The sequence below is a fragment of the Centropristis striata genome, chromosome 6 (genome assembly GCF_030273125.1).
Source record: "Centropristis striata isolate RG_2023a ecotype Rhode Island chromosome 6, C.striata_1.0, whole genome shotgun sequence".
Lineage (NCBI taxonomy): Eukaryota > Metazoa > Chordata > Actinopteri > Perciformes > Serranidae > Centropristis > Centropristis striata.
In genome coordinates, this window is record NC_081522.1 from 41,368,874 (window position 1) to 41,390,497 (window position 21,624).

Below are 21,624 nucleotides of genomic sequence, written 5' to 3' on the forward strand. Positions count from 1 at the left end.
CCGAGAGCCTGCTGCCAACCACACAAGCTATCAAATGGCTCCCCAACTATTTATCACGTCAGATAGAAACAGCCAGAATATCCATATTTCATGAATGGAGAGCAGCGAGCCGAGCTGCAGGAAGATGATTTGCTGCTGTAATAGCTGAGCATTATTTCTGTAAACAAACAGAAATAGCTGCTGTGCGTTTCCACCAAAGCGCCGCGGCAGAAACACTTGCAGGTGTTGAGTTTGTTGGCTGCAGATAGATAGAGGGAATTACCCGGAGAAGACGGACTCTAACCACCACCATTATCCTAATAAGGCTATTATAGAGAGCTGGATGTGTGAGCTGGAGGCCGAGAGCCGCTCCCTCGCACTAATCACTCTGCCCTGCGGCGTGACCCGCTCCGCTCCCGCCCACGCCCAACCGCCGCTCCGCACCGCGACAAGACACTTTCACTTTCACCGCCGCGTCCGACCGGAGAGGCTAGAGCTGATGGAGCTGATGGAGCTGGTTGGAGCTGGTTGGAGCGTGTCGGGTCGCGGTGGAGAGATGGTTGAACCTGCTGCTCCGTGACGCACACATTCCACTTTATTTTGACTGAAAATTTAGAAAGTTTCACTGCGATTTAACCCTCTGAAGTCCAGCAGATTTTGGTTCAAATTAGTCAACTTCCTCTGCATTAATGTCTGTCTGTGTTCAGCATCTTCCAGTCTGTCCTTACACCACATGCATGGCTCATTTTACTCCACAAACTTGGCTATCAGTCAGATTTTACATTTTATTTTATATTTTACATTTCATTTTACCATTTTTTGTGATTTTGTGTCTTTTTTTGGTCATTTTGTGTCATTTTTTGGTCATTTTGTATCTTCTTATGTTCATTTTGTGTCTTTTTTTGGTCCCTTTTACTACATACGTGTTTATCAGACTATATTGCAGCGGCCGTAGGAAGTATGTATTCATGTAGTGGGAGATTAAACCTCTGAAGTCCAGGAGATTTTGGTTCAAATTCATCAACTTCCTCTGCATTAATGTCTGTCTGTTCAGCATCTTCCAGTCTGTCCTTACATCACATGCATGGCTCCTTTTTCTACACACAAACTAGCTATCAGTCAGATTTTTCTTCTTCTTTCTTTAATTAAAAGTATAAAGCTGCCAGGAACCCAAAATACAAACAAAAGACACAGGTTTCTATAGAAATGTACCAATTTGTTTTACTATTTATACACACAAAACAGCAGAAAAAATAACAAATGATAAAGCTATAAAACAGTCTATTTGCATATAAATTAAAACTAGTAATAGTTTTCATTGTAGAAAGGAAAATCCACATTTTAAAAATGGTCTAGAAACATAAATGTGACACTGTGATCGAACTTTAACTGGCTTTCTCAGCTTGTCTACATATAATATATAAATAGTTATTATATTGAGTGATTTTAGTTATTATTATATTATTTTACTGTATTTATGCATCTTCACTAGAAGCTGATTTATGATGATGATATTTATAACTTTTGTTCATTTCTGACAGTGTGATGTAAAAAATAATTGACATATAATTATACCCATCCCTCCATTCTCGTCCGCTTATCCGGGGCCGGGTCGCGGGGGCAGTTACACAATTATATATTAATATTATTTACCACTTTCACTGAGTTAAATATCTTAACTCTGTGGAGTTTTGTTCTATTTAGTCCATGTCTGACTCCTTTCCATCCTGCATGTATTCACCACTTAAAACATGTTTAAATACCATGTTGGTGTATTTTTTTTCACCTATTAACTGTATTTTAATGTAATTTATTCTGTATTTTGCCAGATTACGGTGATTGTGATGATGGGGCCCTTTGTTGTTGCCCAGCAGAGTGTTAATGTGGCCCTGACACACACACACACACACACACACACACACACACACACACACACACAGTTAATGAAAGGGTTAATAGAGGAGCTCAGGTGGAACAACAGTGTTGATGGCGTATGAGTTAATGATGCAAACAGCAGCAGCAGCAGCGTCCCAACGGCTCAACAACAGGAAGAAACAAACATCTGTTTAGACCACTTCACCCTGACGACTCTCTGTTTAATGCACCCACTGCTCTGTTGGTGAGTCTCTCATTGGATCATACGGATACAGTAGCAGCTATGGTTATGGGATGTGAATGTACATATGGCTGATGTACACATGAAGCAGTAAAAAGTGTGTTGTTGTCTCCTGGAGGAGGTGGAGGGATTCATCCAACCAGCTCTTTGAGTTGCAGGACAAATTATATATCAAAACGTGCGGTTTGATCAGGATCGGTGTGCTATTACTTTTCTCTACAGAATACGAATTTTTCTCAATGTAAGTTGTGAAAAACTGCCCAAAATTTTGCATTGAAGTGAATGGGACGGTCGAAAAAAATTTGTGAAAAAAAGAACAATAATTGTAGACTTTTAAACGTCTACTTCTCCGGCATAATTTCACCTAGAGACTCCATTTAAACTTTAAACAGTAGACACAAGTCTTGTGTATCGGTGTATTAATCCTTGTTTCGATAGGTCATATAGTTTTTTATCAATCCCTGTTCAATGACCATGATCATTTTTGGAGAAATTCTGAGATTATAATGGGTGTGTATTGCACGGAATGTTCGTGTCACAGTGTGTGACATCATCGCCAGAGTGTAGAGGGAGAGAAAAAACTGTCAAAAAATAAATTTGAAAACTGCGCTCCAGGCCGCAAATTCCACTCTACAGAAATAATTTATACATAGAAACGTAGGAAAATTAGTCTTCTCCCTCACAATCCTCTGGTAAAGCTGTCAGAGTTATAGTTTGGGCGTAGGACGCACAGATGATCCACCAACACCACCAACAGCCTCATTGGCTCCCATATTAAAAACGCAGGAAGATTTCTGAAAAAGGGAGATGGAACAGTTTTTTAGATCGCTCTAACAAAGCTATTTTTTCATTTTTCTTCAAAAAAACATATGTAGACGTTCAGGAAGAACTCAGGACACTCAAAGTGAAGTCGGATCAATGATAGGTATTATGGTTTTGCCAAAAATGCTTTCTGTTCCAGGCCAGAAATTCCAGTCGGCATTCTACAGCGGCAGTTAATTCTGTTGATTGATCTGCTCTGATTGGTCGACCACAAAGCCTTTGATCCTTTATTCCATCTCTCACAGAAAGAGAGACCCAGACACACAGGTAAATCTATCTATCTATCTATCTATCTATCTATCTATCTATCTATCTAAATGTTGAGTTTGATAACGTTTATCTACCAGTCTTTTTCTTTATCAGCCTGAATCAGAACCAGAGGAACTCTGAGTCTCTCTGCTCATTAATCTCATCTCTCCTTTCTTGTTTCCCCATCAAACAACTCTCAGTTCTGTTGTTTCCACTGACTTCCTCCTCCTCCTCCTCCTCCTCCTCCTCCTCTTCCTCCTCTTCCTCCCTTCACTGAACACGTTTATCCTCATGGTACTAGTGCACTAACATCATCGTGACGACGTCTCTAACTGTGTGTTTGCATGTGAAGCCGACTCGCCGTGTAATTTATTTCCATCTCACAGTTTCATGAACTGAACTCTGTTTCTCAGCTTCCTGTTGTTGGAGCCACTTTATTTACTGAGTCACAAACAAAAAGCTGTAAGAAAACACGTATTATTACCCTCTGAACCCCTCCATGAAACGTTTCCTTTAAAAGAAACTGGAAAAACAGCCAAATCTGTCTGTCACACAGTCCTTGAACACATCATCGGTTATAAAAAGTGACCAAAACTTGTGTTAAATGTTGATATTAGTGTCACAATCTCTTTATTCTAATGTGTCATTTAAAATAAAGAGTTTTTTTCTCTTTTCATGTGACCATATGTATAGATTATAGTGTTATAGTGTTGAAATGTTTTTCTCTTCTCTTGACATTTCTGTCTGATTTGTCTTTTGGGAGCTGCTGTGACGAACACAATTTCCCTGCTGGGATTAATAAAATATCTCTATTCTATTCTATTCTATTGACTGTGCAGCCTGTAAGCTCCCAGTGTTCACACAGCGAGGACACACATTCAGAAGAGAATGAAGAAGGTAAACAATGAGACATCAGACTACTGTACATCACAACACGCTGCTCTGATTCAGCAGCTGCTGTTTGATTTACCAGCTGGTTCACAGTTAAACACAGCGTTTTATTCTCCATTTATCAGCCTGATGAGCAGTTTCATGTTCTCACTGTTTCTGTTTCCTCTGAACACTTTCAGCTGATCTCACTGCAAAAACATCAAGCTCACCAAGTATTTTCTTCTTCCCTTATTAATAGTATCTTAATTATCTTGTTTGGAGTATAATTTACCTACTGACCATAGTTTTATGTGCTTATTTTAAGAACATGTCTTTTATTGTCTTGCATAGTTAGTAAAACCTAAAAAAAAACCTCAAAAATGAGTGAGTAACCCCTCTACACAGGGTGAGTAACCCCTCTACACAGGGTGAATAACCCCTCTACACAGGGTGAATAACCCCTCTACACAGGGTGAGTAACCCCTCTACACAGGGTGAGTAACCCCTCTTCACAGGGTGAGTAACCCCTCTACACAGGGTGAGTAACCCCTCTTCACAGGGTGAGTAACCCCTCTTCACAGGGTGAGTAACCCCTCTACACAGGGTGAGTAACCCCTCTTCACAGAGTGAGTAACCCCTCTACACAGGGTGAGTAACCCCTCTTCACAGGGTGAGTAACCCCTCTACACAGGGTGAGTAACCCCTCTACACAGGGTGAGTAACCCCTCTTCACAGGGTGAGTAACCCCTCTACACAGGGTGAGTAACCCCTCTTCACAGGGTGAGTAACCCCTCTTTACAGGGTGAGTAACCCCTCTTCACAGGGTAAGTAACCCCTCTACACAGGGTGAGTAACCCCTCTTCACAGGGTGAGTAACCCCTCTTTACAGGGTGAGTAACCCCTCTTCACAGGGTGAGTAACCCCTCTACACAGGGTGAGTAACCCCTCTACACAGGGTGAATAACCCCTCTACACAGGGTGAGTAACCCCTCTTCACAGGGATTTCAGTCTTGTGTAAAGACTTGTTTTTAGGATTGACATTGTGAGCTTTTTCATGCTTTTCAATCTATTCAACTGTTGAATATGGTGAGTTTTTACCTCAAATATTGGCTCCAGTTGAGAGTTTTAGTTGCATGGAGTTTAAATGATATTTCAAAAGTATTTTCTACCACCAGTATCTACCCACAGATACTGAAATGAGAAAAAAACATGCTCGTTTCAAGTATTTCTGGTTTATTTTAATGTTACTACAGTCGGGCTTTTCAAGCCACAAATGCTCAAAATAAGTATTTCTGGACTTATTTCAAGACATAATTGTTTTTCCAGTTTCTAGATATTTTTACTTCCTTAAAGAATTCTTACAAAGAAACATTTACTTCCTGCACTGGCAGATAATTTGACTTGTTTCCAGCATGTATTTGCTTAATTCTAGTTATTTATTTCTCTCATTATTTGTCAGTTGGTTTCTGCAGTGCTGCAGCTGGAAATATGAATCTGTTTATCATGTAGATAATATACTAGAGACAATTAAATGCTTTTGGTGGATTGAGGAACAAATATTGAACGTGTCTGTAATGTAAAACATGGTTTGTTTGGCGTTATTTTGTTTTGGGTTATTATTGGTGGTCAGATGGAGCTGAGTGTTGTTCTGATCAGTAAACAGATGCTGCAGCTCATCCAGTCAGGACCGACCGGTCACGATCATCAGATTAGTGAGAGTCTGATGATCTGATGGCCATAAAACACTGGAGATGCTTTAAAACCATCAGATAGAATTAAAGGATGAGTTAATTTACCTGTTTCAGACGTCATCACAGTGTTTATCTGCAGGCTTGTCACAGTTATGATTATATCCACATATCCTTCCATATATATCTATGAAGAAATGGACACTATAGTTTTTTTTCTGGACTCGACATGTTGTTTAAATACTTTTTTGTGTGTTGTTTAAAGTAAAGCTGTAAAGCAGAAGAGAGGCGGACTAGTAGCCAGCTGTCGTTTTTGGTCAATTTGTGGTCAATCTTTGTCTTTTTTGACCATTTTGCACCTTTTGGGTCATTTTTTGTCTTTTTGTGGTCAATTTGTGTCTTTTTTTGGTTATTTTGTGTATTTGTTGGTCAATTTGTGTCTTTTTGTGGCAAATTTGTGTTTTTTTTTTGTTTTTTTTGTGTCGTTTTTGGTCATTTTTTTCTTTTTTTTGTCATTTTGTGGTCAATTTTTGACTTTTTAATTTTTTTTACCATCTGCAGCAGGGCAGGTGTGTGTGTGTGTGTGTGTGTGTGTGTGTGTGTGTGTGTGTCTCCACTTTTTATTCCTGGTTTAATGAGTGTTTCCAGGAGGAAATCTGCTGATACGGTGATCTAAAGTGTGTGAATGTGATTGTATGCAGCCAGGCGGCATCACTTAAAGCCATAAGAGCATCTTTGGCCATGTGGAAGTTTTCACACCACACATTTTCATCAGCTACTCCTTCCACAAAGTTCTCCTCCATCACTAGATCTCCCAGGTCTCCTCCAAAGCCGTCTGGCTGGTTTTGGTCATTTTGAATCGTTTTTAATCATTTAGTGTCTTTTTAGGTTATTTTGTCCTTTTTTTTGTCATTTTCTGGTCATTTTTTGTCTTTTTCGGCCATTTTTTTGGTGTATTTTCCAGTTATTTTGTGTCTTTTTTGGTTATTTTGCATCTTTTTGGTCAATTTGTGTCTTTTCTTGTCAGTTTGTGTCTTTTTTGGTCATTTTGTGTCTTTTTTGGTAATTTTGTGTCTTTTTGTGGTCAATTTTTGTCTTTCTTTGGCCATTTTGCATCTTTTTTTGTTATTTTGCATCTTTTTTGGTCAATTTGTGTTTACAGTTTTACACTCTGGAGGCTGGTTTCACATTTTTGAAACGTTTTAAAGCCCCAAAAACGCCGTCACCGTCTAAACGAAAGGAAACATATTTAGTGTTTTTTACCTGCAGGCGTCCTGCTGTAAACGGGCCTGAACTACCTGCAGCCTGAGACCAGAGAGACAACTCACTGCTAACAGGAGCTGACAGCATCATCTGACCATCTGCAGCAGGCCAGTGTGTGTGTGTGTGTGTGTGTGAGTGTGTGTGTGTGTGTGTGTGTCAGGAAGAGTCTTATCTCTTGTATCCTGGAAGCGTCTGTTAACTGATGAACTGAAGCCATTTGAGACTTCTGTCTGCTCGTCTCTTATCTCACACTCAAATGGTTTTACAGCATGGGTCTCAAACTGGCGGCCCGCGGGCCAATTGTGGCCCTCGTGATGATATTTTGTGGCCCCCACCTTGATATGAAAGTTTAATGTGAGTTTGATATGAATGGTACTTTACCGTGTTGTAGTGGAAGGTCCCTTTAATTACTTTTTATGGTCATTTTGTGTCTTTTTTTAGTAATTTGTGTCTTCTTTTGCAAATTTTCTGTCTATTTTTAGTGATTTTGTGTCTTTTTCTAATAAGTTTGTGTTTTTTTTTTTGTCATTTTGTGTATTTTTTGGGTCATTTTGTGATTTTTTTTTAGTAATTTTGTGTGTTTTTTTTAGTAATTTTGTGTGTTTTTTTTTTTATTTTGTGTCTTTTTTTGGTCATTTTGAGTCTTTTATATGTGATTTAGTTTTTTATTGTCATTTTGTGTCTTTAAAAAAGGATTTTGTGTCTTTTTTGGTCATTTTTAAGTAATTTAGGTTGTTTACTGTCATTTATTGTATTTTTTTAGTAATTTTATGTATTTTTTTGGTCATGCTGATAGTTCCTCCAGCGGCCCCCAGGTAATTAGAGTTTGAGGCCCCTGGTTTAGAGGCTCAGAGAGAGAGGGCTGCAGGACCTGAACTCTGCTCTGAGCTGGGGCTCCGGACCCTGAATGCAGGACATTTCCTGTAGTGGTGTTAGCACTTAGTAATCTGATTACTTCCTCCACCAGTGTGTGTGTTGTTACCTTGGCGATGATGCTGCAGAGCTGCGGTCCGTCCTGTGTGAGTGACAGCAGGTTGCTGATGGCGCTGCCGATGGTGTGAACCTCGTCAGACGACTCGATCTGCTTGATCAGCAGCTGACCGACAGGAAACACACAACATGATGTTAGTAGGACACAGACAGAAAGGTTCAGTCACTTTACATCTCTTCTTAGAGCAGCTCCAGGCTGACTGGAGGACTTTTCTTCAAGCTATTCAAACAAGGCAGTAGACAGCTGCGAGCGGGACACGAAATAATTTAGCAGATGTTTTATCGCTCACATGACTTATGACTCAAATATGACGTCATATACATTCACTCAGAACTTAAAAAGAGCTCGGTACATGTGGCCTGTGGAGGCCAGAATAATAATAAATAAATTAAAAAAATAATAATGATAATAATAATAATTTAAAAAAAAAATAATAATATCAACAATAATAATAATATCAATAATAATAATAATAATAATAATAATATCAAATAAATTAAGACAATAATAATAATAATAATAAAATAATAATAATAATAATAGTAATAATAATAATAATAATAATAAAATAATAATAATAATAATAATAAAAACAATAATAATAATAATAATAATAATAATGATAATAAATAAAATAATAATAATAATAAGATAATAATAATAATAATAATAAAAATAAAATAATAATAATAATAATAATAATAATAAAAATAATAATAATAATAATAAACCCAGAGATGAGCAGATATGATGATGTGGTACCCTGATCTCGTTGGCCAGAGCCATGTCGATCATGTTGCTGAAGGAGTCGCTGACGTCGGTGAGGATCTCGTGGATGGCTTCTCTCATCGACTTCAGGAAGAACTCGTCATCAGTGTGAAGGCACCTGAGGAGGAAGAACCGCTTCAGGTCACCATCATATATTAATATAAATATATATATATATATACAGTGTATATAGTGTTTATTGTTGTGGTTTCTGACCTCTCTGTGATGTTGGTCAGCTCCATACACTTCTCCAGCAGAGACTTCTCGTACTGCAACAGAAAGGAACAGCAGAAACATCATTTCATTAGAATAGAGTCTATAAACATCAGTTTGAATTCAAAGCGTTCCACCTCGGCCATCGGTTGTGTTTTTGGTTCAGTCGGTCTGTTTGTCTGCAGGATTACAGATAAACTACCGGCACCGTTTTGTCTGTTGTTAGATCGATGAACACAAGCTGTTTATAAATGGATCTTATTCTAAAATGAGATGTTATTATGTTACAGAAATACAGAAATCATTATATATTTAACCCTGTGGAGTCTCTAAAAGACTTGTTGCCTCCATCAGAGTATAAAACAAAGCAGCGTGGAGCCCTACTGTACATTTACCTCTAAAGTTCTGGCTGTAAACTCCATGAGGCCAGTTTCAGTTTGATGATGATATACCAAGTAAAACTGGAGACAAGCTCAAATAGATTTAGTATCAAATGATAGAACTGGATGGAACCCTCTTATATGGTAGATTTGACACCTTTGGTCACATTTGACACATTTAACATTCTTTATTGAGCATGATAGTGTTTTGAAAGTAAAAAAAAGATTCAAAATCACATTTTATGTTGAACTAAAGGACTAAAAAAGACACAAGTTGACTAAAAAAGACACAAAATGACAAAAAACACACAAAATGACAAAAAAAAGACACAAAATGAGTAAAAAAGACACAAAATTACCAAAGAAGACACAAAATGACCAAAAAAGTCACAAAAACACACAAAATGACTAAAAAAGACACAAAAAGACACAAAATGACCAAAAAAAGAGACAAAATGACTAAAAAAGACACAAAATGACCAAAAAAAGACACAAAATGAGAAAAAACACACTAAAAGACATGAAAATGATTGATGAATGGACTAAATATCCCAATAAGACTCTTTAGAGTTAAAGGTGCGTCTGAGGTCTTAGTCCTGATCTAGAACCTTCTGGTCCTGATATTCCTCTGACCTTTGACCCCAGTAGTCTGACCCCCCCGTCTCTAACCTTCTGCATGTCTGGTGGCGTGCAGCGTGCGGCGCCGTACTCGTGGACCAGCGAGCGGACGTGTCCGTTGGCCCTGACGGCGGTGCTGTGGACCCTCTGCCAGCGCCCCTTCTCCAGCCGCTGGAACATCTTGCCCAGCTCCGTGCTGACCACCAGCGCCCGCCGCAGCAGCGTCTGCAGGTTGTTCCTCGCCACGTGCTCGCCGCCAACGCCGCCGCCGCCCGCCACGATGAGCTCCCCCTGCTGGCCGTCCTCCTCCACCCCGAGGGGCTTCGCCTGCAGCACGCACATACACTCCACCTCCGTCATGTGGCGCAGGTCCTCCATCCACCGCTGCACCGAGTCCACCTGCAGGGACTGGAGACGGCTGCTGCACCAGGACACACACAGATCAATATATCGATCAATATATCAATATATCAATCAATCAATCAATATCAATATCAATCAATCAATATCAATATCAATCAATCCTCCATCCACCTGCAGCGACTGGAGACGGCTGCTGCACCAGGACACACAGAGATCATTCAATCAATCAATCAATTAATATATCAATCAATCAATGTATCAATCAATCAATCAAATGGTAAATGGACCTGCACTTAAATATCTCTTTTCTAGTGGCTTTGCGACCACTCAGAGCTCTTCCCACTCCAGACTGACTCATTCACCCGTTCACACATTCCTGCTGGTGGCAGAGGCTAAACGCTGCCTCCTGCCACCAGGATGAATTCATTCACACTGATGAACGCAGCATCAGGAGACATCAAGGGTTCAGTATCTTGCTCAAGGACACTTGGACATGTAGCTGCCGTGGTCGGGGATCGAACCACCAACCCTCCGATCGCTGGGCGACCGCTCTACCAACTGAACTCCAGGTGCAAAACGCATTGAGATTAAAACGTCTTTTCCAAGAGTGATGGATGGATGGATGGATGGATGGATGGATGGATGGATGGATGGATGGATGGATGGATGGATGGATGGATGGATGGATGGATAGATAGATAGATGGATGGATGGATGGATGGATGGATGGATGGATGGATGGATGGATGGATGGATGGATGGATGGATAGATAGATAGATAGATAGATAGATAGATAGATAGATAGATAGATAGATAGATAGATAGATAGATAGATAGATGATGGATGGATGGATGGATGGATGGATGGATGGATAGATAGATAGATAGATAGATAGATAGATAGATAGATAGATAGATAGATAGATAGATAGATGATAGATGGATGGATGGATGGATGGATGGATGGATGGATGGATGATGGATGGATGGATGGATGGATGGATGGATAGATGGATGGATGGATGGATGGATGGATGGATGGATGGATGGATGGATGGATGGATGGATGGATGGATGGATGGATGGATGGATGGATGGATGGATGGATGGATGGATGGATGGATGGATGGATGGATGGATAGATAGATAGATAGATAGATAGATAGATAGATAGATAGATAGATAGATGGATAGATAGATAGGTAGGATCTATCGGACAGGGTGAAGAAAACAAACCCATCATGCACTGGGGCATCAGCATGCAGATGATTTCTAGTGTGTAGGGCAATATATATAATAAAGCATTTCATCATGTTTTCTCAAGGTTAATTGTTTTTTTCACGGATTTGTCGCGTTTTTGTTACGACTGCTCCGTCACTGACACATATTTTGTTTTTAAACGATATTGCACAGAAAACATGATGAAGTGCTATTTACATATATATATATATATTTTGCCCTACACGCTAGAAATCATCTGCATGCCCCAGTGCATGATGGGTTTGTTTTCTTCACCCTGTGCTGCACTACACTGATGCAGACACACACACACACACACACACACACACACACACACACACACCCTCTGAGCTGACGTGGTTGTTCTGCAGTAATCTGTATGTTTGGTTTTTATATCAATAATGAGGAACATCTGTGAAACAGTTCAGTCCATTTAAACCGATCGTCTCTGTGTAAATCGATCAGATCAGCCAATGAACAGATGAATTTCCTGTCGGATCAATAGAAACATGAACTCTGGTTTCTATCAGACGACCTCATCAGATCTTTATGGATCCATATGGACCCAATACACACACACAGAGATGTTTTTTATTGTGTCGTCCATCAAAATCCAAATATGGACGATTCATTTGGGAGATCTGGACCTCTGACTTCCTGTTAAACCTTCTGAACTTTAAATCCACATCTCTGTTTCTTCTCTTTTGTGTCCTTTTTTAGCCATTTTGTCTTTTTTTTTTGTCATTTTGTGTCTTTTTTAGTCCTTTAGTCCAACATAAAATGTGATTTTGAATCTTTTTTTTAACTTTCTAAACACTATCATGCTCAATAAAGAATTGTAAATGTGTCAAATGTGACCAAAGGAGTCAAATCTACCATATAAGAGGGTTCCATCCAGTTCTATCATTTGATACTAAATCTATTTGAGCTTGTCTCCAGTTTTACTTGGTATATCATCATCAAACTGAAACTGGCCTCATGGAGTTTACAGCCAGAACTTTAGAGGTAAATGTACAGTAGGGCTCCACGCTGCTTTGTTTTATACTCTGATGGAGGCAACAAGTCTGGATTATTTGGAGCTTTTAGTGACTCTAGAGGGTTAAGATATTAATCTCAGAGTGATTGGTTTTTAATTTATGGTTTAAATAAAATCCACCAAAGTGCAGGTTAGTGAGCCTGCAGCACTAAAATGATCATTTAAAGCCTCATATATGCAGATCCTCCCACGCTGCCCTCTGAGGTACAATGACAGTTATGCAGAGCGATATAATAATAATAAAAATAATAATAATAATAAAAGAGCAGCAGTGAAGCAGAACTCAACGACGTGTCCAGCAGGTCAATGATCCTCCAATAACTGACGGGTCAGCGCTTGTTAGTTTAAGCATCTCCCCTCAGAGAGGCTTTAACACAGAGCAAACACTGCGTCTCTCCCAGGACCCAGCCAATGAACGGGGCTGAAGGGGACCAGCCGAGTCCTGGACCTGGTGAGTCACAGGGACCTGTTAGAGGACGGGTCGATCTCTGAGTCAACACTCGGCTCCGCTCGCTCCGGCTCTCCTCTGGATATTACGTTCATATTGAATATTGGAGACGCACCCTGGCTCCCTGTGTTTGTGTGTGTGTGTGTGTGTGTGTGTGTGTGTGTGTGTGTGTGTGTGTGTGTGTGTGTGTGTGTGTGTGTGTGTGTGTGTCCAGCCAGCATCATTACCCAACATGGTCCGGCAGCTATCGGCTTTAAACACACTGGATCATTAGGATCCACAGCTCCAATTAGATCTAATCCACTAATCCACCAGGACTAATGTCAGGGAAAGGTCTCCTTAAATCAGGGGCCTCACACTCTAATTACCTGGGGGCCCAGGGGGCACAATCAAAAACACCAAAAAAAGACTCTAAAAAATTACTAAATTACTAAAAAAAGACACAAAATGACTGAAAAATGATGCAAAATGATCAAAAAAAGACACAAAATGACAAAAATATACACAAAATGAGCAAAAGAAGACACAAAATTACTTTAAAAAAAAAGAAGACGCAAAATTATTAAAAAAAACAGAAGACACAGAATTATTAGCAGCAGATGAACTGGGCTGACTGGAGGAGACATGAACACAAACGGCTCATCTCAGGCTGCAAGAAGAGAAAAAACATCTTCCTTCCCTTGGAAATGATGGTTTGTGATCAGTGACTCAGCCTGTTTACTCTGAGTTCATCAGGTCAACAACAGCAAAACTATATGAAAAACATTACAATATCAGTTACAAACTGTCACAACTTCTGCAGTTTGATGAAGTCTTGGTTGAGTAGTTGTGTGTTCATCTACACCAGGGGTCTCAAACTGGCGGCCCATGGGCCAATTGTGGCCCTCGTGATGATATTTTGTGGCCCCCAACTTGATATGAAAGTTTAATGTGAGTTTTATATGAATGGCACTTTACTGTGTTGTGTGTGGAAGGTCCCTTTCATTACTGTTTTGGTCATTTTGTGTCTTTTATGAGTAATTTAGTTTTTTTCTGTCATTTTGTGTGGTTTTTTTGGGTCATTTTGTCTTTTTCTAATAATTTTGTGTCTTTTTTTGCAATTCTGCGTATTATTTAGTCATTTTGTGTGTTTTTTGTAATTTTGTGTCTTTTTTAAGCAATTTAGTGTTTTAGTAATTTTGTGTCTTTTTTAGTCATTTTGTGTCTTTTTTTAATAAGTCTGTGTCTTTTTTTGGTCATTATGATACTGCCTCCAGCGGCCCCCAGGTAATTAGAGTTTGAGACCCCTGAGCTAACGTTTAACTAACGATGACTACTGAAAAAGATGATGCTGTGTAGTTTAGGTGTAACAGTAAGTGTAACAGTGTGTCCGGTGTCTGTGAGCTGAGGAGGAGGAATCAGACGTTGTTGCTGTGAGATCTCTCCTCCTCTCTTCATGAATCTTGGAGAGTTTGTGAGATGAAGCTGTGATTATGTGTGAATAAATAAGTGCTCGGTGTTCCCCGGAGAACCCAACATTAACAGGATCATTAATATGGAGCTGGTTCTGCTAAGTGGACTAAATGGCTTCACAGGGATCACGGTGACTTGTGGAAGAGGAGGAGATGTGATCTACAGCGATTAAAGACATTAATTCCCCCTAAATGTTTCTTGCTAAATAAATCCCAGTGAATCTTTCTCTGCTGGATAAAAGCTGAGAGAGGCTGCAGGTCTGAAGCAGCTCTTGTTGGACATTAATCAGAGAGGAGAATTACAATCTGAGAGGAGAATTATTATTATTATTATCAGGAGGATCCTGATCACTGAGGAGGAGACGAGAGCTCTCAGCATTAATTGGCTTCATTTTCTGATACATTTCACACAATTAACCTGCACAGATGATCCATAACATGTCAGATCTGGTTATGATGCATTTCTATTATCGTCCTCAGCTGTTTGAGGACTTCTGAGCAACGCTGGAATGTTACTAAGTTCATTTCTGAGGTATTTTATGTAACTTTATACTTCTACTTCACTACATGTAGGAGGTAAATATTGAACTTTTTACTACACTACATTTATCTGACAGCTTTGGTTAGTTTTCAGGTCGAGATTTAACATAAAGAACGAGATTAAGTTAAAATTATTATGCATTTCCATTAATAATTATTACCACATAACAGTAACTTAAGTAGTTAAAATCAACTATAAACAATAAAATGCTGCTTACATAAATGCATCAATAATAATAATCCACTATTGTGGAATAAAGTGGGTATAACAAGTAGTTTTGATACTTTAAGTACATTTTGACACTGATACTTTAGTATTTTACTTCAGTAAGTTTTGAATGCAGGACTGGAGTCGTTTCACGGTGTGTATTAGTACTTTTACTGCAGTAAATAAAGGATCTGAATACTTCTTTCTGCCTCTGAGTCTGAAAATGTGTAAACAAACAACCAAATTGATGCAGAATGTGCACCAATCAGTGAGAAGCCCTTCATATCTGTTCCAACGGGCCATTTGAAAGCATTTTCCTGCGTTATATAAGAACATCACATCAGGATGAACCCGTCTGATTTACACGCCCATCAAACCGCACAACGTTCCCTCACCAACACGCACAGAAGGATGATAATAATAGGTTTGTTTTCCAGAGGAGGGAAGTGGATACTTCAGCACGCTGGGAATCACAAATATTTACCACAGGGCCAAGAGAAGGTCAGAGAGACAGACAGCAGCTCTGAACCTGAACACACCATCCCATCATCTCATCCTGAGGCTGGAAACATCTTCCTGATGAGGAGTTTACTCTTTTATATCTATCTGACGTCAGATTCTCTCTCTTTTATCATTAGAATGGAACAAAGACTCTTATAATGAGAAATAACTGTGTGGGAATCTAAATCTGTTGACATTTTACAATAACCATCATTTATAAATGGTTCATTAATGTTTAATCATCATTTATAAATGGTAAACAGATAGTTTATTAATGTTTAAACATTATTTATAAATGTTAAACAGATAGTTTATTCTTTACCCTCCCAGACTTCTGGAGGGGTCATGGGAGTTTGCTCATCCAGTCTACATGTGTTTTGTGGACTTGGAGAAGGCTTACGACCGTGTCCCTCGGGGAATCTTGTGGGGGGTACTGCAGGAATATGGGGTACCGGAGAGAGGTACTGCCCCCTCTGGGTGGGGAGAGGTACTGCCCCCTCTGGGTGGAGACAGGTAGTGCCCCCTCTGGGTGGAGAGAGGTACTGCCCCCTCTGAGTGGAGACAGGTACTGCCTCCTCTGGGTGGAGACAGGTACTGCCCCCTCTGGGTGGAGACAGGTACTGCCCCCTCTGGGTGGAGAGAGGTACTGCCCCTCTGGGTGGAGACAGGTACTGCCCCTCTGGGTGGAGACAGGTACTGCCCCCTCTGGGTGGAGAGAGGTACTGCCCCCTCTGGGTGGAGAGAGGTACTGCCCCCTCTGGGTGGAGACAGGTACTGCCCCTCTGTGTGGAGACAGGTACTGCCCCCTCTGGGTGGAGAGAGGTACTGCCCCCTCTGGGTGGAGACAGATACTGCCCCTCTGGGTGGAGACAGGTACTGCCCCTCTGGGTGGAGACAGGTACTGCCCCCTCTGGGTGGAGAGAGGTACTGCCCCCTCTGGGTGGAGAGAGGTACTGCCCCTCTGGGTGGAGACAGGTACTGCCCCCTCTGGGTGGAGACAGGTACTGCCCCTCTGGGTGGAGACAGGTACTGCCCCCTCTGGGTGGAGACAGGTACTGCCCCTCTGGGTGGAGACAGGTACTGCCCCCTCTGGGTGGAGACAGGTACTGCCCCCTCTGGGTGGAGAGAGGTACTGCCCCCTCCACTATCATGCTCAATAAAGAATTGTAAATGTGTCAAATGTGACCAGCATATTAAGTCTGTTAATGATTTTGAAATGATTCATAAAGAAGAAAGAAACTTTAAGAAATTGTTTTAAAACATTTAAATATTAAATATGTACAGCATGTTGTAAATGGTAAATATTTGATCTATAAACATGACTTAGTTGTTATTGTAAAGTGTTACCCTCAGTGTAATCATCCTTAATCATCATTTGTTGAATGAAATAAAAGCAGCTGCAGCAGCCTCCTGACTGGCTGCTGGTCATCCTGTTAGTCATATTATTATTATTATTGTATTATTATATTAAGGCGTTTTCTCTCCTCGGCCAGCAGCCTTTGATCCCACGCAGCTGTCCATAAAACTTTATGGCGTGCAGAAACTTTAGTGTTTCCACATGAAAGAGAAAAGAAGAAAAGGAAAGAATGAGAACACATGGTTGGCCTGGGATTTGTTGACAATAAGGAAAACGGAGAGAAGACTCCAGAAAATAATAATAATAATGGAAAATCAATTACTGGATGGAGGATAAACTAAAACAAGAGAAGAAGAGTTATATAAGAGGAGAGACGTGGAGACGAGAGAGAATCTGAATCTGTGACACATCAAAGAATCAGAAGATTCACATGATTCACTCTGAGACAGGATGAGTCACTGACGGAAGCATGTACAGGAGGAGGAGGAGGAGGAGGAGGAGGAGGAGAGGAGGAGGGGAGGAGGAGAGGAGGAGAGGAGGGGAGGAGGAGGGGAGGAGGAGGAGGAGGAGGAGGAGGAGGAGAGGAGCTTGTCTCCAGTTTTTTGTCCTTTTGTATCTTTTTTTGGTCATTTTGTCTTTTTTTTGTCATTTTGTGTCTTTTTTTGGTCATTTTGTGTCTTTTTTTTGTCATTTTGTGTCTTTTTTTAGTCATTTTGTGTCTTTTTTTAGTCCTTTAGTCCAACATCAAATGTGATTTTGAATCTTTTTTAACTTTCAAAACACTATCATGCTCAATAAAGAATGTTAAATGTGTCAAATGTGAGCAAAGGTGTCAAATCTACCATATAAGAGGGTTCCATCCAGTTCTATCATTTGATACTAAATCTATTTGAGCTTGTCTCCAGTTTTACTTGGTATATCATCATCAAACTGAAACTGGCCTCATGGAGTTTACAGCCAGAACTTTAGAGGTAAATGTACAGTAGGGCTCCACGCTGCTTTGTTTTATACTCTGATGGAGGCAACAAGTCTGGATTATTTGGAGCTTTTACCAGAATGTTTCTGCTGTGATCTTCAGAGCATAAAGAGATAAATCTTCTCCTGCGTATTAAAGAGGAAGCTGTCAATCATGTGCTGTTACAGTGAAACCTCCTCTGGGGGACACGAGGAGTTTAAAGCTGAATCTTGTTCTGACAGCAGGGAAACCCAGAGACACAAACAGAGACGAGTTGTTAGAGAATGGATCATCACAGTGACTCACTTCGTTCAGCTAAAAACAGCAGCAGCGTCCGCATCAAACACTCTGCAGGCGCTGATGTGAGAGCGTGAGCTGCCGGAGGGTCAGTGAACACATCACGGAGATAATAACCAGCTTTAAACTGCAGCGATCTCTCTACAGGCTGCAGCTTCACCTGCTGCACCACTCAGAGAACACCACATAGAGTGATGATTTTATGTTGATTTTATGATTTTTTTTTTATTTGTATACATGCATATTTTATTTTGTGCGAGCAGTACATTTTACATTTCATTTTATTTATTTTATCCTATTTTTAATTTATTTTATCTTATTGCATCTTACTGTTCTATTGTTTACTGCATCTCTTTGTATTGTGTTATCTATTTATTGTTTGTGCAGCACTTTGGAAACCTTGTGTTTGATCAGATTGTGCTCTATAAATAAAGGGGATTGGATTATAGATTAACCCTTTGATGCTCAACATAGAAACACCTTCTAATGCTCAACATGCATTAATCCCCATGTTATTAATGCTGCTGTGTGTTTGAATATATTTTTTATTACAACAGATCATTATATCCATGTTTCCTTTCATACTTTATGAAGAAAAATAGTTTTGTAATATTGCATCAAGTTTACACACATGGGTCAGAAATCACCTTGTGCATTAATGCAATCTTTTGTGTTTCCTGTTTTTTTTGTGTTTTTGGTCATTTCTTTGTCTGTTTTTGTGTGTTTCTATGTGATTTTTCTATGTGTTTCTGTGTTATTGTGTGTGTTTTTATGTGTTATTTGTAAAAAAAAAATTTTTGTAAAAAAAAAAAAAAAAAATTTTTTTTGTTTTTATGTGTTTTTGGGTGGTTTTTGTACTTTTTGTGATTTTTGGAAAAAGAAATGTGTGTTTTTGTGTTTATTTTGTTTTTTTGTGTCTTTTTATGTGTCTTTTTTGTATTTTTTTTTGTTCAAAATGTTGATCCAGTAAGTCAAAATGAAAAAAATAATATTGAGGTCATTACATTTTCATTAAATTGGTAATTGGTGAATCGACGACAACATATAAACACCTTCTAATGCACAACATGGTCTAAAATGACCTCATGCATTAGAAGAGTAGTGATTAAAAAAAGGGTTTTATTAAAAAAGTAAGAAATGTAAACTAAAAATTAGGATGTATGCTGATCAAAAACAAGTTATTGGAGGAATACCTGCAATACTGAATGATGAATTTATTGCAAAGATATAGAATATAAAAACTTGAGACCATGTTGTGCATCAAAGGGTTAATGTAGATTTTTATATGCTGCACTGAGTGAAATCTGACAGGAGCTAAAAAAAAACCCTAAAAAAAACGTCCTGAAACAGCTTGTTGGGGTTCAGAGGGTTCAGTTCAGGCTGAAAAATATACTTTGGGTTGGGAAAAGGGTCAGAAAAGGGTCACTGCTCTGGTTGGACCCCAGTTTAACCAGTTGAGCCAGTTTAACCATGTTTAAGCCGTCATTCGTCCCGTGTTTCTGTTCTAGTTGCTGGTTTGTGCTGCAGCCATGCAGGAATGCTGGTGGTTGCATAATGTGGTCTGTGATGTCAGCTGGAGACGTTTAGACTGAGAGAAGAATCAGGATGAAGTCTGAAACAGACGCTGAGATCTGCACGCTCTCATGGAAACACGCTGGAGACAGAACCAGAGGAACAGGAGGTTCTACTGTAAAAAATAAACACGCTGGAGACACAGAACCAGAGGAACAGGAGGTTCTACTGTAAAAAATAAACACGCTGGAGACACAGAACCAGAGGAACAGGAGGTTCTACTGTAAAAAATAAACACGCTGGAGACACAGAACCAGAGAGAACAGGAGGTTCTACACTGTAAAAAAATAAACACGCTGGAGACACAGAACCAGAGAGAACAGGAGGTTCTACACTGTAAAAAAATAAACACGCTGGAGACACAGAACCAGAGGAACAGGAGGTTCTACACTGTAAAAAATAAACACGCTGGAGACACAGAACCAGAGAGAACAGGAGGTTCTACACTGTAAAAAATAAACACGCTGGAGACACAGAACCAGAGAGAACAGGAGGTTCTACACTGTAAAAAAATAAACACGCTGGAGACACAGAACCAGAGGAACAGGAGGTTCTACTGTAAAAAATAAACACGCTGGAGACACAGAACCAGAGGAACAGGAGGTTCTACTGTAAAATATAAACACGCTGGAGACACAGAACCAGAGGAACAGGAGGTTCTACACTGTAAAAAATAAACACGCTGGAGACACAGAACCAGAGGCACAGGAGGTTCTACACTGTAAAAAATAAACACGCTGGAGACACAGAACCAGAGGAACAGGAGGTTCTACACTGTAAAAAATAAACACCCTAGAGACACAGAACCAGAGAGAACAGGAGGTTCTACACTGTAAAAAATATCTGGTTCATTTACAGCATCATTCTGCTCTGAGCTCTGATCGTTCCCTCCAGGCTCATGTGCTGCACTAACCTCACACTTCAAGCTACTGAAAGCTGTTTTTTACATGATCTTTAATATAAAGTTATTTGGCGAGTGTCTGTCACCTGTCAGTCAGTCTAAGCCCCGCCCCCAACCTGTCCAGGCGGTCAGAGGTCCAAACACACCGCGAGCTAACATTAGCTAACATTAGCTAACAGTTAAAGTTGTTTTAATCACTCTAAACTGACATAACAACACATGCAGCTTTGATGATATACAGTTTTTAATTTTCCGCCCTATTTGTGATGCAGTTTGACAGAGTTTGACTGTATTTTCTCCAACATTTTTTACAGTGTGGGTGAGTCTGGTCTGGTGGTGAACATCTGGGAGTCAGATGTTTGACCAGCTGAAGCAGTCAGAGGATCCGTTAGGTTACTGAGGTTACTGCAGCTCCTGCAGGAGGAGACCACCACCTCCGCCACAGAGTCAACGCCTGACTCATATATTTATATATATATATATATATATATAAATACCAGATATGTTTAGCATTGACTGAGCTCATCCATCAGCTGTTCACTAGTGAAGCAGCGTTCTGTAAAACTCTCTGAAGTTAAATGTTGTTCAGATTGAGAAGAGGAATGCATTAACTTCCTTTTCAGTCTCCATATTTAATTTTTCTGGGACAAAAGTCTCCTTGTTTCCTCTCCAGTGGAAACCAAAACCACAATAGTCTGCTGCTGCAGTCCTCAAGCTCTTCTGACCACAGATACACAGTTACACAGCTCCTCTGACTAACTCTAACTCTGACTCTGACTCTGACTCTGACTGGCTGTT

At 39.9% G+C, this 21,624-nt stretch overlaps 1 protein-coding gene across 1 annotated transcript in view; it reads right to left on the bottom strand.

The window, feature by feature from the left end:
• The window catches only part of LOC131972871 (protein inscuteable homolog), a 51,773-nt gene that overhangs the window by 16,572 nt on the left and 13,577 nt on the right, over positions 1–21,624 (bottom strand). Inside the window, exons 3-6 of the mRNA XM_059334643.1 lie at positions 10,009–10,378; positions 8,963–9,015; positions 8,741–8,864; positions 7,970–8,083 (exon numbers count right to left, since the gene is read on the bottom strand). Coding sequence (XP_059190626.1) covers positions 7,970–8,083; positions 8,741–8,864; positions 8,963–9,015; positions 10,009–10,378 — 661 coding nt within the window. The remainder of the gene's footprint in view (positions 1–7,969; positions 8,084–8,740; positions 8,865–8,962; positions 9,016–10,008; positions 10,379–21,624) is intronic.